Source organism: Ictalurus punctatus, chromosome 9 (genome assembly GCF_001660625.3).
Source record: "Ictalurus punctatus breed USDA103 chromosome 9, Coco_2.0, whole genome shotgun sequence".
Lineage (NCBI taxonomy): Eukaryota > Metazoa > Chordata > Actinopteri > Siluriformes > Ictaluridae > Ictalurus > Ictalurus punctatus.
Window position 1 is genome coordinate 14,563,326 of NC_030424.2, and position 25,477 is coordinate 14,588,802.

The 25,477-nt window shown below is 40.2% G+C and overlaps 1 protein-coding gene across 2 annotated transcripts in view; it reads left to right on the plus strand.

Annotated features, from left to right (window-relative positions):
• ccdc88c (coiled-coil domain containing 88C) overlaps positions 1-25,477 on the plus strand; it is a 62,930-nt gene that overhangs the window by 17,082 nt on the left and 20,371 nt on the right. For both annotated transcript variants that reach the window (XM_017476480.3, XM_053682939.1), the window contains exons 4-19: positions 13,750-13,819; positions 15,638-15,696; positions 16,406-16,489; positions 16,592-16,732; positions 16,874-17,055; positions 19,875-19,956; positions 20,365-20,523; positions 20,673-20,819; positions 20,940-21,084; positions 21,266-21,447; positions 21,547-21,684; positions 21,773-22,741; positions 22,824-22,951; positions 24,673-24,814; positions 24,917-25,102; positions 25,217-25,378. In XM_017476480.3, coding sequence (XP_017331969.1) covers positions 13,750-13,819; positions 15,638-15,696; positions 16,406-16,489; positions 16,592-16,732; positions 16,874-17,055; positions 19,875-19,956; positions 20,365-20,523; positions 20,673-20,819; positions 20,940-21,084; positions 21,266-21,447; positions 21,547-21,684; positions 21,773-22,741; positions 22,824-22,951; positions 24,673-24,814; positions 24,917-25,102; positions 25,217-25,378 — 2,976 coding nt within the window. The remainder of the gene's footprint in view (positions 1-13,749; positions 13,820-15,637; positions 15,697-16,405; positions 16,490-16,591; positions 16,733-16,873; positions 17,056-19,874; positions 19,957-20,364; positions 20,524-20,672; positions 20,820-20,939; positions 21,085-21,265; positions 21,448-21,546; positions 21,685-21,772; positions 22,742-22,823; positions 22,952-24,672; positions 24,815-24,916; positions 25,103-25,216; positions 25,379-25,477) is intronic.

The window sequence follows — 25,477 nt, forward strand, 5'->3', positions numbered from 1 at the left end:
AGCCTAGTACAAATAACATAATTGATTTCACACTTCTTGCTTAGTATCCTAATTTAGTAGACATGACAGGACAGAGCTGGTCTTTGATCAGTGTTTATTTTGGTGCATGGACCAGCACTTATGACTTATTGTTTTGGAGAGCCACCTGCGCTTGTGTGGTTTATATTGTAAAGCTGGCAGATGGGCCCTTCAGTGTTTCATCTGCCATATGGAGCATCTGGGGGCTTTAGTGGGGTTTCACTCAGTTATTTGATAGACATTTGTTTTTTTTTTTGTTTTTAGTGGGGCATGTACAGCAGATCCATCATGTTTGGAGCCCTGGCTAAAGATCAGTCACTCTTGATTAAAGTAGCATGTTAAACCCTCAAGCTTGGAGCGGCTCAAAAGTGCCCAGGTGACTCAGCACCTCTGTCTGTTGTATGCTGATACGGGAAACCTCAGAGACATTGATGTGGGCGTGTGCACAGTCCATAGCAATCTGGCACTGAATCTGTTGAACTTGTTTCTGAGCCTCCATTATGGAGGTGGGTGGTTATAGACTACGTTTGCTTAATGGAGGGGTAGAGAGGTGGGAGAGAGTGTCAGCTCTCTGGGCAAGATGGTTGCCATGGACTCTGGAATGTCTCTCTCTTTCTCTCTCTTGCGTGCACTCGCTTTCTTTTTCTCCTGTCATCCTCTTTATCACTGGGCAGCGAAAGTTAGTGTATATCCGCCCACAGAACACACTCGCTCACAAAAAGTTTAAGGGTGTGTGGGATTTGTTTGGTCTGCCTGTGCTTAATGTGTATGGCCTGTGTGTTTACTCCATGCTACTATAGTAGCCGCAAAACTGCGCCGGCACAAATCCAAATGGTGTCGGATAATCCTTTCTTCAGGAGTTTTGTTTTCGTGGAAGTCCTTCATGACTGACACTTCTAGACCTGTCCATTTGTGCAGGAAGAGGCCCGCAGAAATTCTTACCATGTGAAAATGATGTTAAGAAGCACGACCTTAACAACCAACCTGTTTTATGGCCTTTGCTATTTATGGTGCTTTTAAAAAGGGAGTGCCTGAAAGCAGTATTGTCTCCAAAGGAGCCCATGTGACAGGAAGTGATGGCCTGCTCCATGTTCAATGTCACCTGGACTCTTTGTGTGTTTGCTCACTTTGCTTTAACATGACGTTTATGTTCTTTATGGTGGCTAGTGGTGGTGAATTGCTTTACTTTGAATCATCCCCATGGCTCTTGTGTGGCTTTTTTCAAAAAACGCAATGAGTCAGTAGGATGGAACCATCACAGTATCAACTACTTCAAAGTATGTAAAGAACAGAGCCCAGGCAACTGTTTTTGCATTTGTCCTGGTGACGTTTTTTGAATTGTCTTTTCCTATGCTGTGAGAACGTTTTGTAGCATTTGAAAACATTTTCCCGTTAGCTGAAACCTTTTTCAGTGGTCCTGAAATTGGCAGCAGGATTTGCTTTCCTGTCTGGTGGTGGTGTGTAAAGGATCCTTACGCTAATGAGCTGTAATGACCTGCATGCTGCCAGCTAAGTGGATGTATAGAACAGTGTCTAAGAGAATGGGGCCACAATTATTGCTGAAACTGACACGCACAGAGACAGTGTTTCGTCAATAATGACAAGAAGGTAATCTTTACGGTGTGAGACTGGTGGTGTGAATATTGATTGGACTGGAATGTTTCAATACCCAGTGAAACAGCCCCAGGCTCTGCTGTAATATGGGTCACAGTGGCATGAAAGCCCTAATTAGCCTGTGCTCCAGTGACCACGTTTTAGCGAGGACATTCGCTTTCACTTTACACCTTTTTTTTTTTATTTTAGTTAGCCTTTTTATAGGCTTTGAATTCTTTGTTCTTTCCATATGTAGCCTTGAAGTGGCTAAATTACACTGTATGTAATAAACCAGTGGTTTAAGGGAGTTAGAATTTTAAATTCCACATATGGAAGCACACAGGCAACAGGTATTTAGCCAAAATTTACTATGAAATGTGCCCCAGTTCACTTCAAAGCATGAATAGTTCATGGTTGAAAAATGTCTGCAGAGTATGAAAAAGTCATACTCTGAATCGGTGTATACCAGAATACCATCAATACAATATCAGTAAATGCTGTATGCTGTCTTATGAGCACTGTGTGATGGATAACCAGCCATTATAGTTGGGCAGATGCCTAAACCCCCTGTTTTTACTGTTTAATTATATTTTAATTATACCTACACTATATGGCCAAATGTTTGTGGACACCTGACCATCACACCCATATGCAGGCCTTCCTCAAAATGTTGCTACAACGTTGAAAGCACAAGATTGTATAACTGTAGCATTACAATTTCCCATCTGGAATTAAGGGTCCAAAACATGTTCCAGCATGACCGTGCACTGTGAGGTCCATGACTTGGTTTGCCAAGGTTGGAGTGGAAGAACTTGAGTCCTGACCTCAAACTCACTGAACACATTAGGGATGTACTGGAATGCTGACTGCTGTCCAGGCCTCCTCATCCAAAGTCAGTGCCTGACCTCAGTAATGATCTTGTGGCTGAAAGAGCACAAATCCCCACAGCCACGCCCCAAAATTTAGTGGAAAGCCTTCTCAGAAGAGTGGAGGTTATTATAACAGTGAAGCTGGGATGAAATCTGGACTGAGATGTTCAAAAAACACACATAAATGTGATGGGCAGGTGTCCGCAGGTGTTATTATGCAGCAGACATCACTACCATCTGCCAAACCAACAGACTTAACAAGATTAAGGCAGACAAAGCTTATATATTCCTCTGGAGAAAGCTTGCCTTCCTTCTTAGAACTCAGGCCATCAAATTTCTCATTCTTTATCTCGTATGTCTGTCTCTCTTCCCTTCAACTGCAATCACTCCAGCTTCCAGAAAGCCGGACTCTGAGGACCCCAGGACCTATGGACACAATTCTTTCACCTCATTTAGATCTGGGATCTGTGACTGGGTTTATGGAAAATAACCCCCCCCCCAATTTGGTCAGTTATTTTGAGAAGTAAAGGTATACTAGCAGCTGTTTCGGCCTGTTGTGGATTTTTCTGGATGTTTGCAAGGGGCACATAATCTTGCTATAGGTTTTATGAGCAGTGTGTGAGAGACTTTAAAACTAGTACCTAGGCCTGCTACATGTTTTTGGACCAAAGTTGTACTTTTAAAGCCCTATATGAGGTTTGCATCAGTGTTTTCATGCTTTATTGCCCGGACGTGGTGGCCTCTACAGTGTCTCACACTGTTCTTTCCTTTGTGTCAGGGTGAACTGATAAGCAACAACACCGTTTGGCTTACGTTATTGTTTACCATATTAAAATTGTTTTGTATAACTGAGCTGAAAAAAAAAGTTGGCTGAAGGCACCATTATTTACATTTGTAAGACATACATGAGGGCGCTCCTTCAGTTGTTACATCTAGATGCTTGTAACATTTCCTACATGGTAGAAAAGATGCAAAGATAAAGCTGCATTTTATTTTAGATTTGAAAATCATCATATCTGGCAGTGCGGGAAAGTTTTCTAGTGTGGGTTGGTTATTTTGCTGCTTTTATTGTTTACTTTCAATGAACAAATTATGTTAAGCATACTGGACTTTGTGTTTTTACTTTCTATCTTACCTGTTGAATTTTCATATTCACTTAGCTTGAGAAGGTGATAAGCATTAACATAGAAGCTATAAATCACAACTAGAAATTGTGTATTCTTTAAGAGTTATAACGTTAATCACCATGATGGTTTAGATCAGGATATCCAACAAAAATTTTTGAATGTGCAGCTGCTGAACATTCCTTTCTTAATACCAAGGTTCAGAAAAGCAACTAACATGAACGAACAGAGACAACAGTTACCGCTTCATGTTCATCCATTTATGATTGGTCCTTTGCTAGAAATTGCAATTACATGAAATTGGTTGTACGGTCTTTCGTAGTGATGTCTGTTGGTATATGAGACCTTTTAGCTGTACTCGTGTTCGACACATGAATTGACGATGGCTTGGGTTGAATGTGCATTGCGATAATGTCACATGGCCCATCTAATTTTGGAGAATTGCAAGGTCCTTAGAATGTTGTGGAGTTTGATTGGTTTTGCCTCAGTTTTGGCGATTTGCAAAATCGTGAAATCATGGAGGGACTGATGGATAAGACACGATAATTTGATGTTTTCTTTTATAACGCATTATAACGCTTCACGTTACCAATTTTGACTAGTATTATTTATTCTGAACAGATGCGACATTTTGTTCTGAGTTTGAAATTGAGAATAAATGCTTTCTTCTTTCCAGGTATTTCTAACTGGAAATAAGTTATTTACATGCTTAACCAATCAGACCAGAGAGGTCAAATATGTGAAAATTCCTCTCTTTCTCGAGGATTTGTCTTCAGCTAAATAATTAACATAAATGCATGATTGGCTACAGCAGAGGATCTGATAACATACTGTTTTATGTTTTTTGAGGTATTTTGAATTATTGTTTGGTAGATTTGTTGATCCTGACTTTGTTTATTAAACTTGCTCATGATAAGACACCTTAAAAGTTTGTCTATAAGAAGTTCTTTCTTTTTTGAGTTCTCGGTCACAGCTGGGGCAGAACATGGTGGAAGTTAGCATGTGCTTGACACTTTATTACCCCACTTTATTATCCCCTAAAATATGATTAATCACAATGTGACTTTACAGTTTAAACTCCTGGAATGGACTTTGTATTTATCTATAATTTGCACAAATGCAAAAAATTTAAATTTATTAGCTACATTGTTAGCATGCTACAGGAATGTAATTTATAAGGATATAAATGTATGACTGACCTTTTTAAAAATACAATCAAGGCTCAACACCCCCCCCCCCCCCTTTCCTGAATAGACAACTTTCAGACATCTTCCCAGCTGACCTCAAGGCGTGAATAATTGATTTTCAGCAGCGCGCGAGCTGCATTAGTTCGTTAAATAGTGCAGTTGAATGAACGAGTGTGAATTTGAATTGCAAATAGGATATAGTCAAATGTTCAGTGGAGTGAAATCTAATCTTTGTGCCTACTAACGCAAAGCTATTGTCCAAACACGCATTAATGCCAAATGCATTAGATTTCTGCTGTTTTTTTCTTTTCTTTCTCCCTCTTTTTTCTTTTCCCTCTTCTTCTCTATAAAAACAGCTAACCTGCTGCCTCTTTATCCTCGTCCACCACTGGTCACAACTTAAACTAAAACGTACAATTTACAAAGTCTGCTTGACATAACCAAATGTCTCGAGGCAACATGTCTGATCAATCTGACCGTTCAGGTTGATATTTATTCTCAAGTCCTGTACTCGCACCAGACCGTCCCAAACCCAAACAGGCAAATGGCACAGCGCTGTGCTGACGCAGTTGAGGCAGAGGAAACTCTCACTAAAGTCGTGGGCGGTTGACGAAACTTTCTGTCAGCATCATGAAATGTACAGTGCACAAATAATCTCCTCATCACATTAGTGTACTTGCTATGTGATTGGGTGTATGGAATTGCATCTACCTCGATTCCCAAGAATTTCCTGAAAATAACAATTAGAAACTGTGGACAGTGCTGTTGGAAGCATGTGTAAGGTCATGGATTCTTGCTGCACAGGTAAAAAGGGGCAGCCAAACACGACATCCTACATGTCATGTCTCAGCACTACTGTTTCTAACTCCTGCCTTTCCCTTACAGCTGCTTTTAATAATGAGGCATACTGAGTAGACTCCAAGTTCCACTTACACCTCTCTCGCATTGGGAAATGAAGCTTTGCTTGTTAATTATTAAGGTGTGTGTACGTGTGTGCAAAGGTCTATGTCCTGCTGACTGACTCATAGAACTTTCGAGTAAGGCTATTCTGTCACTGTCAGTATGTTATAAGGGGTGCCATCTGTCTCTCTGGTAATATTGAATTTACAGGCATTGAGAGGTACCAGAGACCTGAATCCAGCCCAGAGTTGCACTACAGAAGCAGTGAGACTGTTTAAGTAGCTTTAAATGTTGTACAAATCAGAAAGATTATACTTATGAAAGATGTATGCTGAGAGCTGATCCTTTTGTTGTTTTTTTTTCTTTTTCTTTTTCTGTTTTTTTTTTTTTTTTTTTTTTTTTTTTTTTTTCTTTTTCTCCCCCTTAGCTGAAAGTTGACACCATCTAAAACACAAGCTCTTTGTGGTGTAGCATTTCACGTGCCAATCAGCCTGTGTAGGGTTTGGTATCACGTATATTAATGCTCTCAAGTAGCAGGAATGTGTGGTTATAGCACAAGCTCTTAATAATATGGCTGTCAAACTGTTTAATTAGGGGTTTGAGAATTGCGCCTGCTCTAAAACATTGTGCGACACAAACCATAAGTCATGCTGTGCAGGTTAAGGTTTCCCTTAGTCCTACATCATCTATAATGGAGAATTTTTATTTTATATTTTTATTTTTAAACAATATGACTGTACACTTCTGTCTAGGAAGGTATTTGGAGCTATATTACGTAATATGCAAAATCTCCTATTTTACCCCCAAATATGTTATTGTCTACCAGGATCATTTAGACCTGGGTGAATATTTAAGAAATTCTAAAAGATTTTCCCCTCTCACTCAGACAACACAAGTTTACATGGATTTATATTGTCATAACAGCTTTTATACTTTACTGAGGTTGCTTTTGTCGATCTTTCTTTCTCGTCTGTGGTTAGTTCGGTTTTTATGCATTTGGAAAAGCTTGGCTTTATAAATAGAATATCACAAGGTAATTAACTACATACATGTAACATTGAATGATGCGTGGAAGACTATAGCATAGATTTCCAGTTGAACACACCGGGTTATATATATTGGGTTATATATATTGGGTTATATACAGATTAAAACAAAGAAACTTGACCATTTTGAATGTGTTTTTACTCCATTTCTCGCAATAGTTGTGGCTTTTGAGCATAAATCTCAGTGATTGATTTCTTTCTTTCTTTCTTTCTTTCTTTTTTGGGGCGGTCGAAGTTTAGGTTTGTTTTTCTTTCTTCAGGGGGTATTCTGTAAGGACATGTTCACATTACAAGCTTCTTTGCACATGAATTTTTGCTCAGATTGGCTTGGTCTATATTTGCAGTTCATATTTGTAACCACAAGCGACTTGTGTCTGCCTTCGATTTGAATGCACTTGATGTTCCTTCAGGTTTTGCTTGAATTGATTCCCCAAATATCAAGTAAATAACTCATTTCGTTATCCTTCCACTAAATATCATCGCTAATGTTTCTTCCATTCTCCAATGTTTTTGCCATGGTGCCAAATACGATATGATGACAGTGCGTGTTGAGGAAAAGCCACATAAATTCAGATCTGATGGTCATGCTTGTTGTACGGCCACTAATCAAATACTGTATGTAACCGATTTTAAGACTACAATGAAAGTATCTCAGATCAGATTTGATAATATTGGATTTGTGTGTCCACACAGTGCTGGAAACATCAGATCTGTCACATTAAGGTAGAAAATTGGATTTATATCACTTCAACCTGGTAATGTTCACAGATGTCTAAACTAAAACGCTCTGCCTTCATGAGCTTACACTTTGCTGATAGGCCAAACAAATAGCAATGTTTGTTTCAAGTAATTACTGATTATAGCCAATTATTAATGTAGTAAAATAATTGTGGAGTAGTGTTTAGGGTCTGTTTCTCAATCAGTACGTTTACATGGACAACAATAATCCGATATTAACCCGATTAAGCTGATACTCTGATTAACTAACTACCATGTAAACAGCTATTATTGATTACTTTAATCCAACTAAAGTCATACTCGAAGTAAACACAAATCGAATTAAGACATGTGGAGTTCTCCTGTTTTAGTCGCTTTATTGAGGTGTATTACAGATATGTAAACACCTTAATCACACTAACATCATGTGGGAGTTTTCACCGCCTTGTGCGACAGGACACGTACACACACAGCAGTGCTCAACCGTTTGACAGCAAACGAGAGCACGGCTGCGTCCGAAACCGCGTACTTGCCTACTACAGTATATAGTAGGTGTAAAACGTATTTTTGCAACTACGTAGTAGGTAACTATGCTGTTTGGGACGCAGTCCATGGCTTCAAGCAGTCGTCTATTTGCACGTACAGCATGACAAATAATTAACCGCACTTGAAGATTTCGTTAAATGAATAATGAAACACCCAAAACTGTATACGGTACCATAACGAAAACGAACTGTATGTTGATGCGTGAAATTCTGGGGGGAACGTTGGAAGGCATGGCGTGGGGACGTAATGACACATGCCGTTAATCGATCTATGTTCTGTAACATATAAAACAGGAAGGATTATTCTAAAAGCAACTCATGTAAACACCTTAATCAGAATATTGTCTTATTCAGAAAAAGGTCAATAATTAGGTTACTGCTGTCCATCTAAACGGAGTCAATTTGAAAACATTCAGATGAATTTCTAATCAAGTTCACATTTTGCGTACTGCACCTTTTCTACTAAGCTGTAAGTGGTTTTCTTGGAGCAGTTTAAAATATAGCTGCTGTAAGGCATTCAGCTATAAGCAGGCAAATTAGAAGCTTAATGTTTGCTTATTGTCCCAGATAATTGACACTTCTCACTATACTGTCTGCCCCCTTTATGTTGAAATGCAGGCTTTTTAGCTAATTGCTTGCACTCAGACTGCTTAATCAGCAAGATGTGTTTGGTGTGTCCGATAAAGCAATAGGTGTTCTATCTGACCTTTGAGTTTTGTAGTGCATGGCCATCTTAGACTGGGGTCCTGAGTACAAATGAATTATGAAATTTAGGGCAGTGAACTCCAAAGAAACCAAACATTATCTAAACTTTAAGTCTGCAATTTATTAATTTTTGCATCTTTAGGCATCAATCCAGGAAATTGAAGGCTAACATGCAAGAGACATCACTTTACAGGAATATGAAACGATCTCAAATGACTGGCCATGGCATTGAGTGTCTAAACACACAAAATTAGATCTGATTACAGCTATGCTTTTGTGGTTATTGTTTTATATAGGTTCAGTATTCTGCTGTTTGTCATCCCTGTAAAGAACCCATGTACTAATCTTATGCATGCACAATGTTACATTACTGAAAACAGGAACTATTATATAGTGTCAGTAGTAATCTGAAATGGAGTGGAAATAAAGTTTATTACCAGTTCAAAAGGTGGATTAAAAAAACCCGACTAAATCCAGTACTAGAGGCACTGAACAGATTACTGTTAAATCCATATAAGATTTTGCAGAGTGTATTTTGTGTGTGAGTTGCCGCCAAAAATTCTTGATTTTTGCTGCTGCGTTTTTTAAAATTTGGGATGCAATATAGTTTGTGCTTTTTAAAATTTTTTTTTATTTAAAATGTTTATTTTTCGGGGGGCGGAAAAGTACGTAAATTGGTGAAATTGTAATTGCACAAAATTTATTTTTGTCTTTGGCGGTAATGTTTCTTGGTAAATGAAACTTTTAGCTGTGCTCACGTTTGACGCACGTGAATTCAAAGAATTGGCTGAATGCACATTGTGATGATGTCACATGATGTCACACGTTCATTTCTGCGAATGCGACTTCGTGAAATCCTCATGGGCTGACTGTTTTCAGTACAGTAATCAAGCTGTGGCATTTGGATGTTTATAGTTAAGAAGAGTCGACGGTTTTGAAAAGTTTTACGTGTGTGTGGTATATAAAAAGTAGGGAAAGTTTAATGGATTACCACAGTAATAAATGGGCATAGTGACAAAGCCAGCTCTGGGCCTCAGCTCCAGCTCAGGAACTTGCATTATCATCAGAGAGAGTGCTCCTCCAATCAGCCCCCTGTACACAAAGCCCTCCTGAGGGAGTTGTTCATCTCGGGACCAGATTAAGCTGTCGGCTGGGGGTAGGCAAGGTGGCCAGAGATTTACAGTGATGTCATAGGATAGGAGGATGCACCAATACACTATAGAGTATCGTTATTGGCCCAATATTTTGCTTGCTTTTCTTTATCACTATTGAGATGTGACGTTATCCAATCTGATCTGATGGAGTGATTTTATTTTTAGTTTATAGATGGTTTTACAGTTAGCATAATTATATTCATATATGAGTGGAATCAGTGCATGTAAACACTAGGGGTGTTACAGTTTGAAGTTGATGTGGAATAATGAAGTAGTATAAAAATATCACAGTTTCATGGTATTACAGTATTGATTGACTCTTTAAAAACTTTTAGGAAAATTTAATTACAAACACTATGTAAGTCTCTTAGTACATGTACCGTAATCAAAAGGATCAAATCCCCTAATTGTTGTTCTTTCTTAGAAAGGGAGAAGAACCACTGGAGTAAGGAACTTCATGGATAAAAAAAAAAAACAAACAAACCCAAAGAGAACATGGTAATGGCTAGAAAAGCATTTTAATTGGTATTTTTGAAAACAACAGTGAGGTAATCCTACACTGAGAATAACTGTGACACTGTAACAACCCTACTTTGACCACAGGAGCACACCATGAGGTCCTGCATGGTCCCAGGTGTTCTTTTAATTTAGCTGTCATTATGGGTTGGGGCTGTAAGTGTTTCCTATCTTTTGGCTTGTTTTAAGTGAAAGATTTTATATAACATTTTTAGAACCTCATTGGCAAGGGTTTATAGTGATGGTGTGCTCTTTGGTTTTGTCTGGAAGTGTGTTTCTCATCCAGAAGCAATTTCAGAATGTTATAACCCTTAGAAGCAGTTTCCTTTGAACTCATTAAGAGATCAGAGGCACAGACTTGGCGTGATGTGTGACATAGCCGCACCACTTTAACCCCAAGTGCCTGTAGGGGATTGAATGCACCTTAACTGTAGGGTAAATTAAAGGCTCAGTACGAGTCATATGACCAAAGGAGAGCTAGTGAGATTATAGATATAGCTATAATCCACTGCTGTGTTCAGGAGACCCACTGACCGATACCTTTTATACTGAATTAAATGTTGATCATGTGGAGAAAATACCATGTCGATTAAGACTTTTCAACATGTACGTTTCACTTTAGCTTGACCTGTTTGGCATTCCACCACACCCCTGTTCTGTCAATGATATTTCCAGTGCTTAAAACCTGCATAACTGTCCCTAACTGTGAGTGTAGATTGAAATGTGGGGTTAGGTCATATGAACCGGTCAGGTCTTGTCTATTGTGTACCCTGAGTGTTGAGTTCAGTTGCTATGGAAGCCATTGTCCTTGAGGTTGGATCACATGGCATACACGTGTGCACGCAAACCTGCGAGAGCACTCTCGCGTACTTGAAGAATGTAAGCCTCTTTCTATATGTTAGATTATTGGTCATGGTTACGATTGGGGTGGGGGGCATGATGGCTTACAGGCAATATTCAGGTCAGAGTTTCCGTTAGCCGGTAAATACCGGTTTTTGACAGTTAGAAATTCAAAATGTCCGATAAAATCAAAAAGCAGACAGCCTAGGTTAGACAAAGTACGTACGCGGTTACACATCTAAGGTCTCTCTGTGCAGATATTTTTTTCACATGCTTCTCTGTATTGCCAACTCTGATTTGCTCGCATTATTCAAATCGTTCAACCACATGCACACACTTTGTGCTTGTCATCTGTCTGTCTCTCTCTTGCTCACTCGTCCTCTACGGGAGGCACTGAAAGCACGAACACATGCAAGTAAACTCGAGCTAATTCAAAACTGGTCAGAATGATATGTTACCTCCTCTCGATCCACAGCTGAAGCTTGACCACACCCCTACCCCCACATTCACATATACTATGCATAGTACAAAACGTTACAGTGGAATATAAACACTGAAATCCAGTTTGTCCAGTGAACTTTACCATTCCGGGACACGTTGGCCGGCACCAAAATTTATTGGCGGAAACTTTGGTATGCAGATGCTTAAAATTGGTATATCATAAATACACATCTATGCGATCATTTGCATATTCATAACTATATGATCATGCATAATATACTTTTATACATTGTATGTGTAGGTTTGTCCCGATACCATAAACATCTTGTACTATACCAGCTGAAGTATCACGATACCACATAATGTGTTGATTGATCATTCAAATCTACAAAATGAAGCAAATTTATAGAAATACTTGGATATAAATGAAAACAGGAGAACCAGATTTTCCTATCAATACTTTCTTAATGGGAATGAATAACTGGCTATTGGAAAAACCTCAAGAACAATCCTATTATTTGCAAGCAACTTATTCAGTGTGCCACATATTTCATCTACTGTTCCCTTAAGCAGTGAAATCATGCGAATGGATATTGTCCTCAGAGTACCAAGAATGAACACAACAGTAGTAATAAATAACTGAATAGGGAAATGAACTCGCTTCTAGCAAACACTGCTAATTTCAGGGTTCATACAGATACTTCATAATGAAATTCAAGGAATTTTAAAGCACTTTTTTTGTTTGTTTGTTTGTTTCAAGCACTGTACAGAAGATGTCTTCAAACATTTCATTTATTTCTTCTTTTTAAATTCCAAAAATAAATAAATAACCAATAACAACCAATCTAATTTGATTATGAAATGGTGACTGAATCGCGGCACATTAAGAGACTACATGTTAACCAGAAGTCACTTCCAAGCCATTTCCAAGCTGTTTTTTAAGCACCACTTGATAGAAAATGGCTGTTTTCAATGTTTTCCAGTATGTAAAATTAAAAGCCAAATTCAGGAACTTCAGTTTAGTATTTAGACACAGCGGTTAGTATAATGTTAGATCGCTTAACAGCAAACACTGCTAATTTTAGTATTTACACAGTGGTTATTGTAACGTTAGCTTGTTTGATGGCATACAGGAAATCTTTAAAGATTACAGTAAAGAATTTAAGTTTAATGAAGTGTCCCTAACCTTTGTGTATTCTGCAAAAGCAGTGAAAATACAGTGGCATCAGCGGTATTTTGAACCTTTAGCATTGTGATACTACCGTAGTACCGGTATACCATGCAGTGCTAATGTGTACCATATGTATATAAACACATACTTGCACACAATACACATACATGCATGTTATACAAATGTACATAGGGATTGAACATATAATGCAATGATTATTGCCTGACTTCTTGGCTTTAAAAAATATATAGAGCTTAGATTCTGTTAAAAAAAAATCTCCCGTTCTTAAAGTTCTCAAAGCCGCTTTGCTTTGTTTAGTGCAGCTGTGGTTTATTCCGTTTGGACTATACTATGTGAACTAAACCATTTTATACAAAACCTTTTTCGAGTGAAAGTTCTGACTTGATCCAGAATATTTTTTTTGTTCCAATCTTCAGATACATTCGTAAGGGCACATATTATTTCAGGTTTGTGTTGGGTAAGAACACAGCCCCTCCTATCCTGTCTCCATCACCCCAGGCTTGAACTGTTGAACAGTGTTAATTCCTAAGAGTTCCCTTCCCCAAAAACACCCCATATGGTGTGTTAATGTCTACCGTTTCCAACATGTTTTCCTGTTAGTCTGTGAAGCTTTGTGAGTTTTCCATTCCCACCTTAAAGTTCATCCTGGTTTATGACCCCAGTCTGTGTTTTTCAGCCTGGTTCAGCCATCTGCTCTGCTGGATGAGCTTTTATTACTGGGAGTGTCATGTCCCTGCCCTAAAATGACCTCCTCACTGAATGGTGATAAAACTGTAGTAGCATATTACTGTAGCTACTTGATCTCTCCTTTAGTTGTTTGGTGGGGTTGTGCATATTGAGACTCCTTTATGTGTTCTGGATTTGAGTTCATTTCTCTCTCTCTCCCCCTTTTTATCATGCAGGAAAATCTCCAGCAGCTTGTACTGATGACGTTACCCAACGTTCTGACCATCGCCAAGGACCCTTTGTCAGGTAGTGAAATCTGATCTACAGTATTAACAGCTTATCTTTGCTCTCTTGTTTGAAACAACATGACTGATATATTTGTGAGAGTGATTAGTGGAATATATTCTAAACATGCAGTATATATGCAAGAATGACTTGGTTTAACGATTGGTTAAACAATTGAATTGGTTTAACAAAAAAAAAAAAAAAAAGGTGAGAGCTAGTGAAATTCAAATGCTCAATTTCCCTTATCTAAGGTCAGTAGCCTTGTGCAATATCCTCACTCCTCCACACATCCCCTTACTGACTGTCCAACCCTCACCTTCATATCCGTGGCAAAAAGTACATTTTTTAGGAGTGTAATATCTGGAGGAAGAGGAAAAGACTAGAGGAAGCATGCCACTGCGACTTGGCTCAGGCTGAGTGCTGATTGCAGGTCCTGCTGCTGACAGACCACTTGCTCGAGCAGGGGACAGAACCCAGACAGCGACAGGGAGAGTCCAAGGAGTTTATTGGGCAGTTTGTGTGGATTAGGGGTTCTAGCCCCAGCACTGCCAAGCTACCACTGTTGGGCCCTTAGACCTCTCTGCCCCAGGGGTGCTGTATCATGGCTGACCCTGTGCTCTGACCCCAACTTCCATGTTCTACCCCCAACATGCTGGGGTATGCGAGGAAAAGAATTTCACTGTGCTGTAATGTGTATCTGACCGATAAAGACTCATTATCATCCGAGGACAGCCTTAACGGTTCTTGCAAATTCCTGTTCTGTTTACGATATCATTCATCAGTTTTCAGGCATTTAGAGAAAAAAAAAAATAAAATATATATATATATATATATATATATATATATATATATATATATATATATATATATATATATATATATATATATATATATATATATATATATATATAAATATAAATATATATAAAAGCAGGTTAAGACATGGAACGATTTGCAAGGAGGTCTAACATGGGGCAGTTTGTCTCTTGGTTTGTGTTTACACACTCTTGTCTCTTTGGAGTTTCCTGATAAGCCGTGTTTTTGAAGGCTGATCTGATGCACACTAGTTTTGCATGTAGGTTCCTGCAGGCAATCAAAATATCCATCCCCTCCAGCAGTTTCCTTTGCAGTCAGCAATTGTTTAACTGGCACAGTCTAAACTGGATCATGTCTGAACCAGCTTGAAAAAGCAAATCGCTCAGCTAGTCTGGTGGTCAAGTATTTTGTGTAATAACATACATTCTAGATGAAAATATGTTCCAGTAAGTAGCACAGAAGATGACTGTGTTTAGGGAAACTGTCAAGCTGGTACATAAGGGCTGTTACAGTAGGCAGTGTAGTGAAAGTGGTTTGGATTTGTTTCAAGGCGCTCCTCCTTTCCTCTCTGAGGATGGGGTACACTGTGGGGAAGGGCACAGGGACTCCATGACAACTCCCTCCAGTTCTCTCCAGAGTGTTATTGCAGGATACTGGTTTTAGATACACATGCATGCACACACTTGTTTGTTAGCAAGTATTGCTGTAATACTGGCTAAATCACACTATTTTCATGTATTTTTATTGAAATACATGGCAGAATTTGGGGGGGGGGGAGCAAGCTCCAGAGTGAACACATGCCTCCAGAAAGGCTTTCCCAGTGCCATGTGTGAGCTCAACCACTAATAATGGCTCAGAGCTGACTAATCGATATGGCACATAACATGTAACTGCAGGATAACAGTTGCTTTTAGAACATAGTAAAAATTCAAATGACTTAATATGGCAGTCTTTGGTGCAAATTTAGCTGACTAGTGCTTATTTTTTGGCTGAGTGACGCTGATAAAATATTACATTTCGTAGGCAAAAGCATGGAGGAGATGAAGAGGCTTTTGCTGCTGCTCCTGGGTTGTGCAGTTCAGGTAAGCCGAACCTTTGCTTTTAGCTTTCACACCTACAGTAAGTAGCAGTAAAATCGCTGTCTGGACCTGCCTCGCCTCTTCTCTTCACTTCCAAGGAAAAGAAATGCACTGATTTTATCAGAGTGTTTCATAAATTCCTGTTAAAGCCTCTGTATTCCAGCTGTTGTTTTTCTAAAACCCTTTTTTGTCACATGCATGCAGTGTCTGCCTACAACTTCCTGCTTACTGTAGTTCTGACTTTTTATATCTTCCAAACACAAACACTGTTGTTCCTCCACTCCTCCTTTCTCGCTCCTGTTCTGATTCCACAGGTTTTTCCTGTTTGCTGGAGTGAGGGTAAACAGCATGCACGTGTGTAGTGTATCACACTTCAGATCTCATTTCATAATTTACCTTTATCCTGTGCTCTGCCTGTGCATTTAATACAAAAGCGGTGTGTCTGTCCTGTGCTTTATCCCACTCACATACTTCACTGTCATAGTATAATGCTAAACCAAAAAAAAAAAAAAAAAAGTAATTTCTCGTTGATCATAATCATCAAATCCCTGTTGGGAAGGTTTGGTTAAGTGTGTGTGTGTGTGTGTGTGTGTGTGTGTGTGTGTGTGTGTGTGTGTGTGTGGAAAATTCTTACCATACATTTCTTTGCAGTGCTCAACTCTTTGTCTATCTCTCTCCCTCTCTCTCTCTCTTTCTCTCTCTCTTTCTACAGTGTGAACGTAAAGAGGAAATCATTGAGAAGATTAAGCTGCTAGACATTGAAACCCAGACAGCCATTGTTTCTCATATCCAAGAAGTGAGTAAAAATGATTAGTCCTCCAATTTTTCACTAAAAGTGGCACATACTATGGGGCTGCTTTGTGTCTGTCTGTGAGAGTATAATCATCTCTCCATGTAGGTGACCCACAACCAGGAGAATGTTCTGGACATGCAGTGGCTGGAGGTGGGGGAGCTGCCACCCGAGGACCTGGACCCACTGTCTCGTATCATGGCCTTTCACCTACGCAAGCTCATTGATGAGCGTGACGAGTGCTCAGAGGCAAGTACACTTCCCTTCTCAAACTGAGCACTGTATTGTATTGCTTTATATAGGGGGTATGTGGAGTGCAGGTAAAAGAGCTTGAATCTGAGATCTGTGGTTTGTCTTTTTTTTTTTTTTTTTTTTTTTTTTTTTTTATAGCTGATTTTGGAGCTGAGTCAAGAGAGAGATTACTTGCAGTTGCAGCAACTCCCTAACTCTGTAGGCTACTCCAGTGCTGACCAGTCAACTCAGCCCTCTATACTAACCAAAGAAGAACGCCAGCACCTATCAGTGGACCTTGCTGATACGAAGGCCAAACTGCGCCGTTCCCGCCAAGAACTGTACGTATTGATAACTTTCAGTCTTCCTGTTTTCCAATGGCCTAAAGTTCCTAGTTCTTACATGTCTCTTAAGCCTAGTACTGAAGACTTTACATTGTATGAAATGTATAATGTATAGGATCATGTCTTGAATGCCAACCTACACGACCTCTTCAGACAGAGAATGTCCACAGTGGTGCCAACATCTATGGTTTAGACCAGTGGTTCTCAACCCAGGGGGCGCAGGGAGATCGGAAGGGGGCACAAATTGTTTTCAAGAAAAACAAAACACAGACAGTGCATCATTTGGGTACTCTGTATTTTATTGCTTTTCAAATACAATGTGCATAAAAATGGAAAAACACTGCATTCCCTCTCCTTCTGCATTTTCTTTTTGCTGGGGGGAGGCGGAGCTTAGCCTGCCTTTTATCTAGCAGTCAGTGCAGACCAGTGTTGCCAACTTGGTCCGCTCTAATGATGGGATGTTCGGGATCATTTTACTGACTCGGATCTTTGAATCTCGTTCAGCAAAATGAACAAATCTTTTTTCGAGTCATTTTTGTTCATTTTAGCAGAATATAATACAAATTTACATGTTAAATTCCCCAACACATCTAGTACTTAAAGTATAAAATAAACTATAGGTTAATGCAACCAAGGCCGAATTATGAGAAACCAAAATTATTAATTAATTGCTAAACTGGGTCTTCAGGCTATGCAGTCTGTTAGTTCACCTTGCCTCCAGATCAGGGCCGGAGCAGCACATCCCATTGATCGCACGGCAGGTGACATGAACGTGAATTTAAAAAGAAGCAAGCGCAGGTGTTCCACTGATTGACTTAACATTGTCATGGCTAACGAGACGCGCCCTCCGTCCCAATTTACCATTCCTTATGCTAATGTTTTTAGAATGCAAGACAAATGTAATGTAACATGTTTTACATGTAAAATATTACACGTTATTACAACCTAGTTCTCTTATTCAATGTAGTTATGGTATTCAGAAACATTTTTGATCATTGTTCCATACCTGTCCGTTATATAGTTTTATAAAAGTCATAAAACTTTATTTTAAAAATCATGTTATGAAAATTAATTGAAAAAATACCAAAGCAAAAAAAAACTATCCTATCTGTCTGTTTATCTATATAAAACAGATTATGGATTTTTATTTAGATAGATAGATAGATAGATAGATAGATAGATAGATAATCATTATAGCCTACCTGGTCTCTTTTAATATGGCAGGGGTGGGGGGTGCTTTAGTTACAAAAGTTTGAGAACCTCTGGTTTAGTGTTTTACGATATATAAAACCCCTTGCAACAGCAGATGAAAATCTGTTGCCCTGTTACTGTAGGTCTGAAGGATTTTGATTCCAAGCAAGTATTGACTAGAAAGTGACAGAGAAGATAAGCAGTCATAAAAGATTATCGGAAGTAAGTAGCCATAATGATAATGTCGGAATCAAGGCATGATGTCAAACTTTTTGTTGCTGCAAGCTGTATTCTATTTGAATAAATGTTAATGTTGCAAGACTCTTCTATGACTCATTTTGGGTGTGCTGCTTAGAGGTGCAGTAGTTTAATATTCACGTTGATGTACTATATAAGTATATAGTTCGGGTAGGTTCCATTGCAGACCAAGAAAAGGAAAAACCCTTTGGCAATAATGCAGCCACCTGAAAACTGCTTTTCTAGTTTCTCTCAGAAACCAGCAGCCAGACCAAATGCCAATAAAAATTGCCCAGTAGAAAAACCAATTCATTGAAGGGGAAAAGGCACGGGATATGAGAGGTGCTTATTTGATTCGGGTGAAACTTGCCCTGTGAATGCAGGCTTGGATTTGTCAGCCAATTGCAAAAAAAAAAGTTGGCACATGTATGGTTGGTTTAAAATAAATAAAATACTCGACACCATCGGTATCAGCAGAGAAGCCTCCACCACAAGTGTAGTCCTTTTTGTTACTATTTTGTATTCCAAAAATATCCTTCCATATACTTTTTAAAATTAAAATGGCAGACTTATCACAGAGCCTGTTACACCCATCTTAATCAACTTGGTTCCCTGTTAAGTATAGAATTGATTTTTAAGATGTTCTTGTTTACAAAGCCCTCAATAACTTGGCCTCTCAGTATCTGACCCATTTGCTCCCTCTAGAATGCTGCGATCTTGTGACCTTGGTTTACTGATGGTACCTAGATCTAGACTTGTGCACGGTCACCTTGTTTTTTTCGTGATTACCGATCTGAAACTTTGGAATAGTCTTCCTTTCCATATCAGACTTGCCCCCTTCTAGCTCTGCTTTTAAATCTGCTCTAAAGACATACTTGTTTTCTCTGGCTTTCAGTATTCTTTTTTTTTTTTTTTTTTTTCTTTTCTTTTTTATTATAGTACTCGTCATTTACTTTGTTGTATGTAGTTATTTTTATATTGTACAGCAGTTTGGTCAACCTTGATTGTTTTTAAATGTGCTTTATAAATAAATATGAATATATGTGAACATGTCAAACATGAAGGATGCTATTGTGGGGGGCGGGGGGGATTTCAGATATTTAACCTTGCTGTGACCTTGACCTTGTTTGGATCAATTCCAAAGTCTAATCAGTTCATCTGCTCGGTATAATAATAATTCCATAAAAATCCTACAAACATTCTACCACTTGTTCTTTAGATATCGCGGTAACGAGAATCTCAGCTGGACACGTGGCCGGACAATCCGAAAACATAACTCCCTCCCACATTTTATTCATTTCAGTAAAGAACGGCACATTTGCGCAGTGTATAATTGGGCAGGTGGACTGGTAGTGTCAGTAAAATTATGATCCTAATCTTGTACACAGAGAAGAGAAGACCGAGCAGCTGATTGACGCTAGGAATGAACTGGAACGTCTGGATGCAGAGATGCAAAAGCTGAAACAAGAGGTCAGTGTGTTCTCCCTGTTATCACTTTTACTGTATATTTGGCACCGCTTAACAATCATGAGTTATGTTGCAGAAAACTTCACTGTCCTATCAGTTTGAAGTTTGAAGGTGAGAGGCACAGCTTAATCTTTACAGTGGAGCTTGTAAATTTTAACTTGTTTATAGACCTTTAGTAATCATAGTATTTTTGATAGTGTCTTTGAAATTGTATCATGCAAGGGATCTGACCCATAAGGTGTACGTAGTTTCAGCAGAGGGTTTGTAGAAATTACAAGCCGCTGCTTTAATTGTAATTGGTTTGTCCAGCTTTCAAATTTGCCGTGTGTATAAGTTCATCCCTAAGCTTGTAGTCCTGTAGAGAGACCATTTGTTTGCATATGTGCCCACTCTGAACTGTTTTATGTGCAGAACATGCAGCTTTTGGCGGAGGCACGGTCGGTACGTGCTTATCGTGATGAAGTGGATGCTCTGAGGGAACGTGCAGGAAAAGTGGATAGACTTGAAACAGAACTTGCTCGCGTCAAAGAAAAACTTCATGATGTCCACTTCTACAAGGCCCGCATGGAGGTAACCATATTGTGCCTTTTGAAATAATCCTCGGGGCTCCACAGCTGTCAGTGGCAGGAATCTTCTGTCTATCTTTGTTTTCTTGTCCTTCCCTGACCATTTTATCTTTCACGTTATGTTTTGTTTAATCTTGTCTGAATACTCTGTAGGAGCTGAGAGAGGACAATATGACCTTGGTAGAGACAAAGGCCATGCTGGAGGAGCAGCTGGGTACAGCTAGGGGGCGCTGTGACAAACTACACGAGCTGGAGAAGGAGAATCTTCATCTGCGCTCCAAACTGCACGATATGGAGATTGTAAGTACAGCACGGAAATTAAGATTCTGTTAAAGAGGGAGAGAATACGATTGAAAGTGTGCTGATGTCCCCTGCTCTCTGGGGTGGTGCTTTTTTCCTTTTTCCTTTCCTTCCCCCCAGGACCGGGACAGTGATAAAAAGCGTCTAGAGGAGCTGCTAGAGGAGAACATGATGCTGGAGATTTCCCAGAAGCAGAGCATGAACGAGTCTGCTCACTTGGGCTGGGAGCTGGAGCAGCTGGCTAAGAACAATGAGGTCAATGATGGTCAGTCTGAGATACAGAACAGTCTTTTTGTTGTTGTTTTTTTTTTCTTTCTGTCTTGTCCCTGTGCAGAAGTTCTTGCAACACACCATTTTATCCATTTCAATTTTTTATGCACAGCTAAGTGTAGTTCTGAGACTTCTCAGTGCTGAATGGCTTGTTGCCCCCTTCTCTCCATGTGCAGTACGCAAGTCATTTGGGGTTGAGATGAATGAGTCAGCATCCAGCCGGCTTCTGAAGCTGGAGAAAGAGAACCAGAGCCTGCAGAGCACCATCCAGAACCTGCGTGAGGCTGCACTCGGTCTTGAAGAGGGTCAGCTCCACACCATGGAGCTGGAGAGGGAGAACCAGGGCCTCAGCAAGAAGGTACACCACATCTTTCCTACCTCTTACTAGTTCTTTACGCTTTAGGGTTTTTATTTTTCATTTTTTGTCCTAATAAAAAGATTTATGGTCTGTTCTCAGCTTGAGAGACTGCAGACTCAACTGGACCAAGAGAAGCAGACAATAAAGGACATGGAGAATCTTGGAGAAGAGCTCATCAAGGAAAAGCAGAGACTGGAGAAAGATCTAGAGACCCTGAGAGCAGAAAAGGGAAAACAGGTACAGCCTATTGGCACGTATTGTAATGGAGGTGCCAGAATTAACTTCAGCTACTCCGTGCACTAATAGTGATTTGTGTATGTGTCAGATCTCAGAGCTGGAGCAAGAGAAGGAACACCTGAGCCTGACCGTGAACTCCCTGCGGAAACGTGCCCAAGAGGACAGTGAGGCACGCGTGCGTGAAGTGGAAACGGAGAATCGTATCCTCCACCAGAAGATCTCAGATACAGGAAGTCGGCTGGTGCAGCTTGAGAACGAGAAGCAGCAAGTCACCGAGCAGTTGGAGGATGAGCTGGAATGTGCCAAGGAACTTCAAAGGAAGGTAAAGACCTTAGAGTGTACTCAGAAGCAACTCCAGGATGAGCTAACTTCACTCAAAGTGGCTGAGGGGCAGCTTGAAGCCTTGCAGTGCAAGAACAGCATCCTGGAGCAGGAAAACTGGGGGTTGAAGAAGGACGCAGAAGAGTTAAAGAGTGACAATATGCGTCTGACTCTGCTGGAAAAGGAGCACAGGAAGCTGGGACATGAGAATGTGGAGCTTCGGGGCACTGTAGCTGAACTCCGTTCCCAGGCCAAGCGTACCGAAAGACTGGAGATAAACTGCAGCAGCCTTGACAAAGAGAACCAGCGGCTCCAACAGAGCCTGGAAAGTAGCAGCAACAAAATCCAGGGCCTCAAAAATGAACTGCACGAGGCTGAAGCCCAGAGCGAGGAACTGCGGCATGAGCTGGAGGAGCTGAGGAAGTTTGCGAGACGTGCTGATGAAGCAGAGAAGGAGCGGTGGAAAGTGGAGCAGGAGCTGGGTCAAGCTGAGAAAGAGAGAAAGCAGCTGGAGAGGGAGGCACGTAGGCTGAGGCAGCAAGTGGATGTGAGGGAATCTGCACTTGAGGAGAGCTCACTTAAACTGAGCAGCATGGAGAAAGAGGGAGCAGCCATGAACAGGGAGCTCGCACGGCTCCAGGAGGCTGCCAGTAGAGTCAAGGATATGGAGAAAGAGAACAAGGAACTGCAGAAACAGGTCACCATTGACAAGAGGACCTTGGCCACACTCCGAGAGGTACTGCATGTAATGATGACAGCTTTTTAATCACAAAATCATTAGTAAACTGTGTTAACCCAGTGCTGTGTGACTGCCATAGGAGCTGGTGAATGAGAAGCTGAGGGTGCAGCAGCAGTGTAATGAGCTCGAGAAGCTCAGTCATGAGCTGGAGAAGATCGGCCTGAACCGAGAAAGACTGCTCCAGGAAGAGCACAGCTGCGAGGACAAGTGAGTGTGTACACAATTGCAGTAGCTCAGTGATGTTTATGGCATATTCACACTTGCACTTTTTGAGACCCGAGTTCTTTTGCACCAAGAGTTCGGCGAACGTCCCAGGTGCTAAACAACCCGAAAATGATGTTCTATCGTTCGTGCCAAATAGACTGTGGTGCAGACTACAGCATGTGTGAAAAGTGACCAATTCCAAGGTTGGAACTGTAATGGGTTGGACTTTCATATTACTTCCTGTTTCACATAGGCTCAGAAAGGCATGCTGTTGTCTGCCCGCTAAGTAAATTAAGCAAAGAAAGAATTAAAAAACACAAATGACTACAACTCGAAAATGGTCACGCTAATCCACTGAAAGACTTCATTCACACTCCAAAACACAAACCACAAACATGTTTATTTACTTGAATAATTAAATCAATATTAGGACAATAAAGGGAATGTGCCTGCTTTCTTTATCGTGCCATGATTTTGTAACTTGCAGGAGCAGTGTACAGAATAAAGCCCACAGTCAGTCTTGGGTACAGCCTTGAGAATTCAGACAGTGTGTAAAAAATGCCCTAAACGTCACCCCAAAATTAGTTTTAAATACCAATGAAATACCAATTGCTCTGCTTGTGGCAGTTTATGGGGCCTTATGGGGTGTTTCAGATCCTGCATATTGGAAATTGATCTGCTGCTATTTGAATTTTTTTCATGCAGTAACACTTGCTTGCCAAATGTTTACATCATCGATTTTCCATTACCTCTCCATTTCTTAGAATAATGTGTCAAAACCACCACAATGATCAAGTTTCACACACTGACAAATTCTCTTATTTCAGTTCATTTTGCCGAAAGGGGTTAACCAAAGTTATTATGGGTACTTCAAGCTTCTAAGTAATTCAGAGTTTCCAAGTACTATATAAATGTGGATGAGATGCATCATGAGATGTCTTAATTTATTTTATGAACGCGTCCACCAGCTGGAGTGGGTGAGTTGAAGTAGTGACATTAGTGAACTAACTGTGCACTAATGTAGTTGACGCTAGAGCATATTTCTCTCTCTTTCTCTACTTTTAGGATCAAATGTAGTCTTTTCTTTTGTTGCATAATCTGCTTCAGTGCATGTTAGCTCTGGCCCTAGCTGGAGTGGAAATGATGGCTGTGTCCAGAAGAGTGTGTGTAACATTTTCTCATGTGAAAGTAGTTGAGACTAACACACCAAACTGCTCTTCTATTAATTTTGTTTGGAATGCACCCTGGAGAGTTGTCTTGGGGAGGAGTTCCCTCTTTGCACTGGATTATATTTCTTTCTCTTTCACTGTCTGTCTGTCGGTCTCTCTGTCTTTCTGTCTCTGACTGTCTTATCTCACTTTCCTTCTGTGTTTTTTTGGTTGCTGTTTTGGAAAGTGTGTTCAGAAAGGATTAACAAGCCTGGACAGTGGCATTTCTCAATAGTTCCTTAGTACTCAATGACATGTAATCTGCCAAGTATATTTATTACTACCATTCACATTCCATTAGCCTTTCGTCATGCTCATGTATGTGTGTGCTTGTGCATTGCTTTTGAGTGCTAGTACTGTAGATTTCTCTTGCATGGGTTCTCTATAGTTGTAGTTGAGCAGATTTGGTTATTTGTCATTAATAACAGAAAAAAATATATATACCAATGACCCAAATAATTTCAATCTGATTAGACAGCTAATTTCAACGTGGCCATCTCATTGAAATGCTTTTAGTAAATACAAGATCCTGGAGTCGAAGATTGAGTCAGCGCTGAAGAATTCCATGGAGCTGAAGGAGGAAAAAATTCAGGGTCTGGAGTCGCGCCTAGAGGAGAGCAGCAGCTTGAACCAGCAGCTCCGTACTGAGCTCGCATCAGTAAGACCACAGTACACACCACAGTATGCACAGAGACTTGCGCTCTCTGTCATACTCTTTATTCACCTCCTCTCATGTTACACATTTGCTCATCTTCTCCAGGTGAAGAAGACACTGGAGGCCTTGAGGCAGAGGCAGGAGGAGGAGGCTGCTCACTCTGAAATTTCCCAGAAGGCTGTGGAGCAGGTCAGGTCTGGTACCAGCCAAGAGAAATGGGAGACGGAGCAGAGAGAAATCACCACTGAGCTTCTTAAACTCAAAGATCATCTGATAGATGTGGAAAAGAATGTGTGTGAATCATCATTTTACGTTTTAAAATGATTTTTATTCTAATCAACTTAGGTCTTGCTCTAGCTGTTACTCCACGTAGTGTGGTGACCTCGGTGTTTGTCCGCTTCCCAGAATGCATCCCTACTCACGGAGAAGCATCTACTGAAAGAACACCTGAAGCAGCTAGACTCCCAGAACACACAGCTGAATGCTCAGACGCTAGCTCTGCAAAAACAGGCCACAACTCTGCAGGAGCAAAACACTGCACTTCACAAAGACACCGCCAAACTACAGGTACTGAAACCGACCCTACTAGTTTGTGAGTTAAGCCTACTTTACGTGGTGTGGGAACAGCGATCTTCTACATTTTATTGCGTGCTACACTGTTTAAGC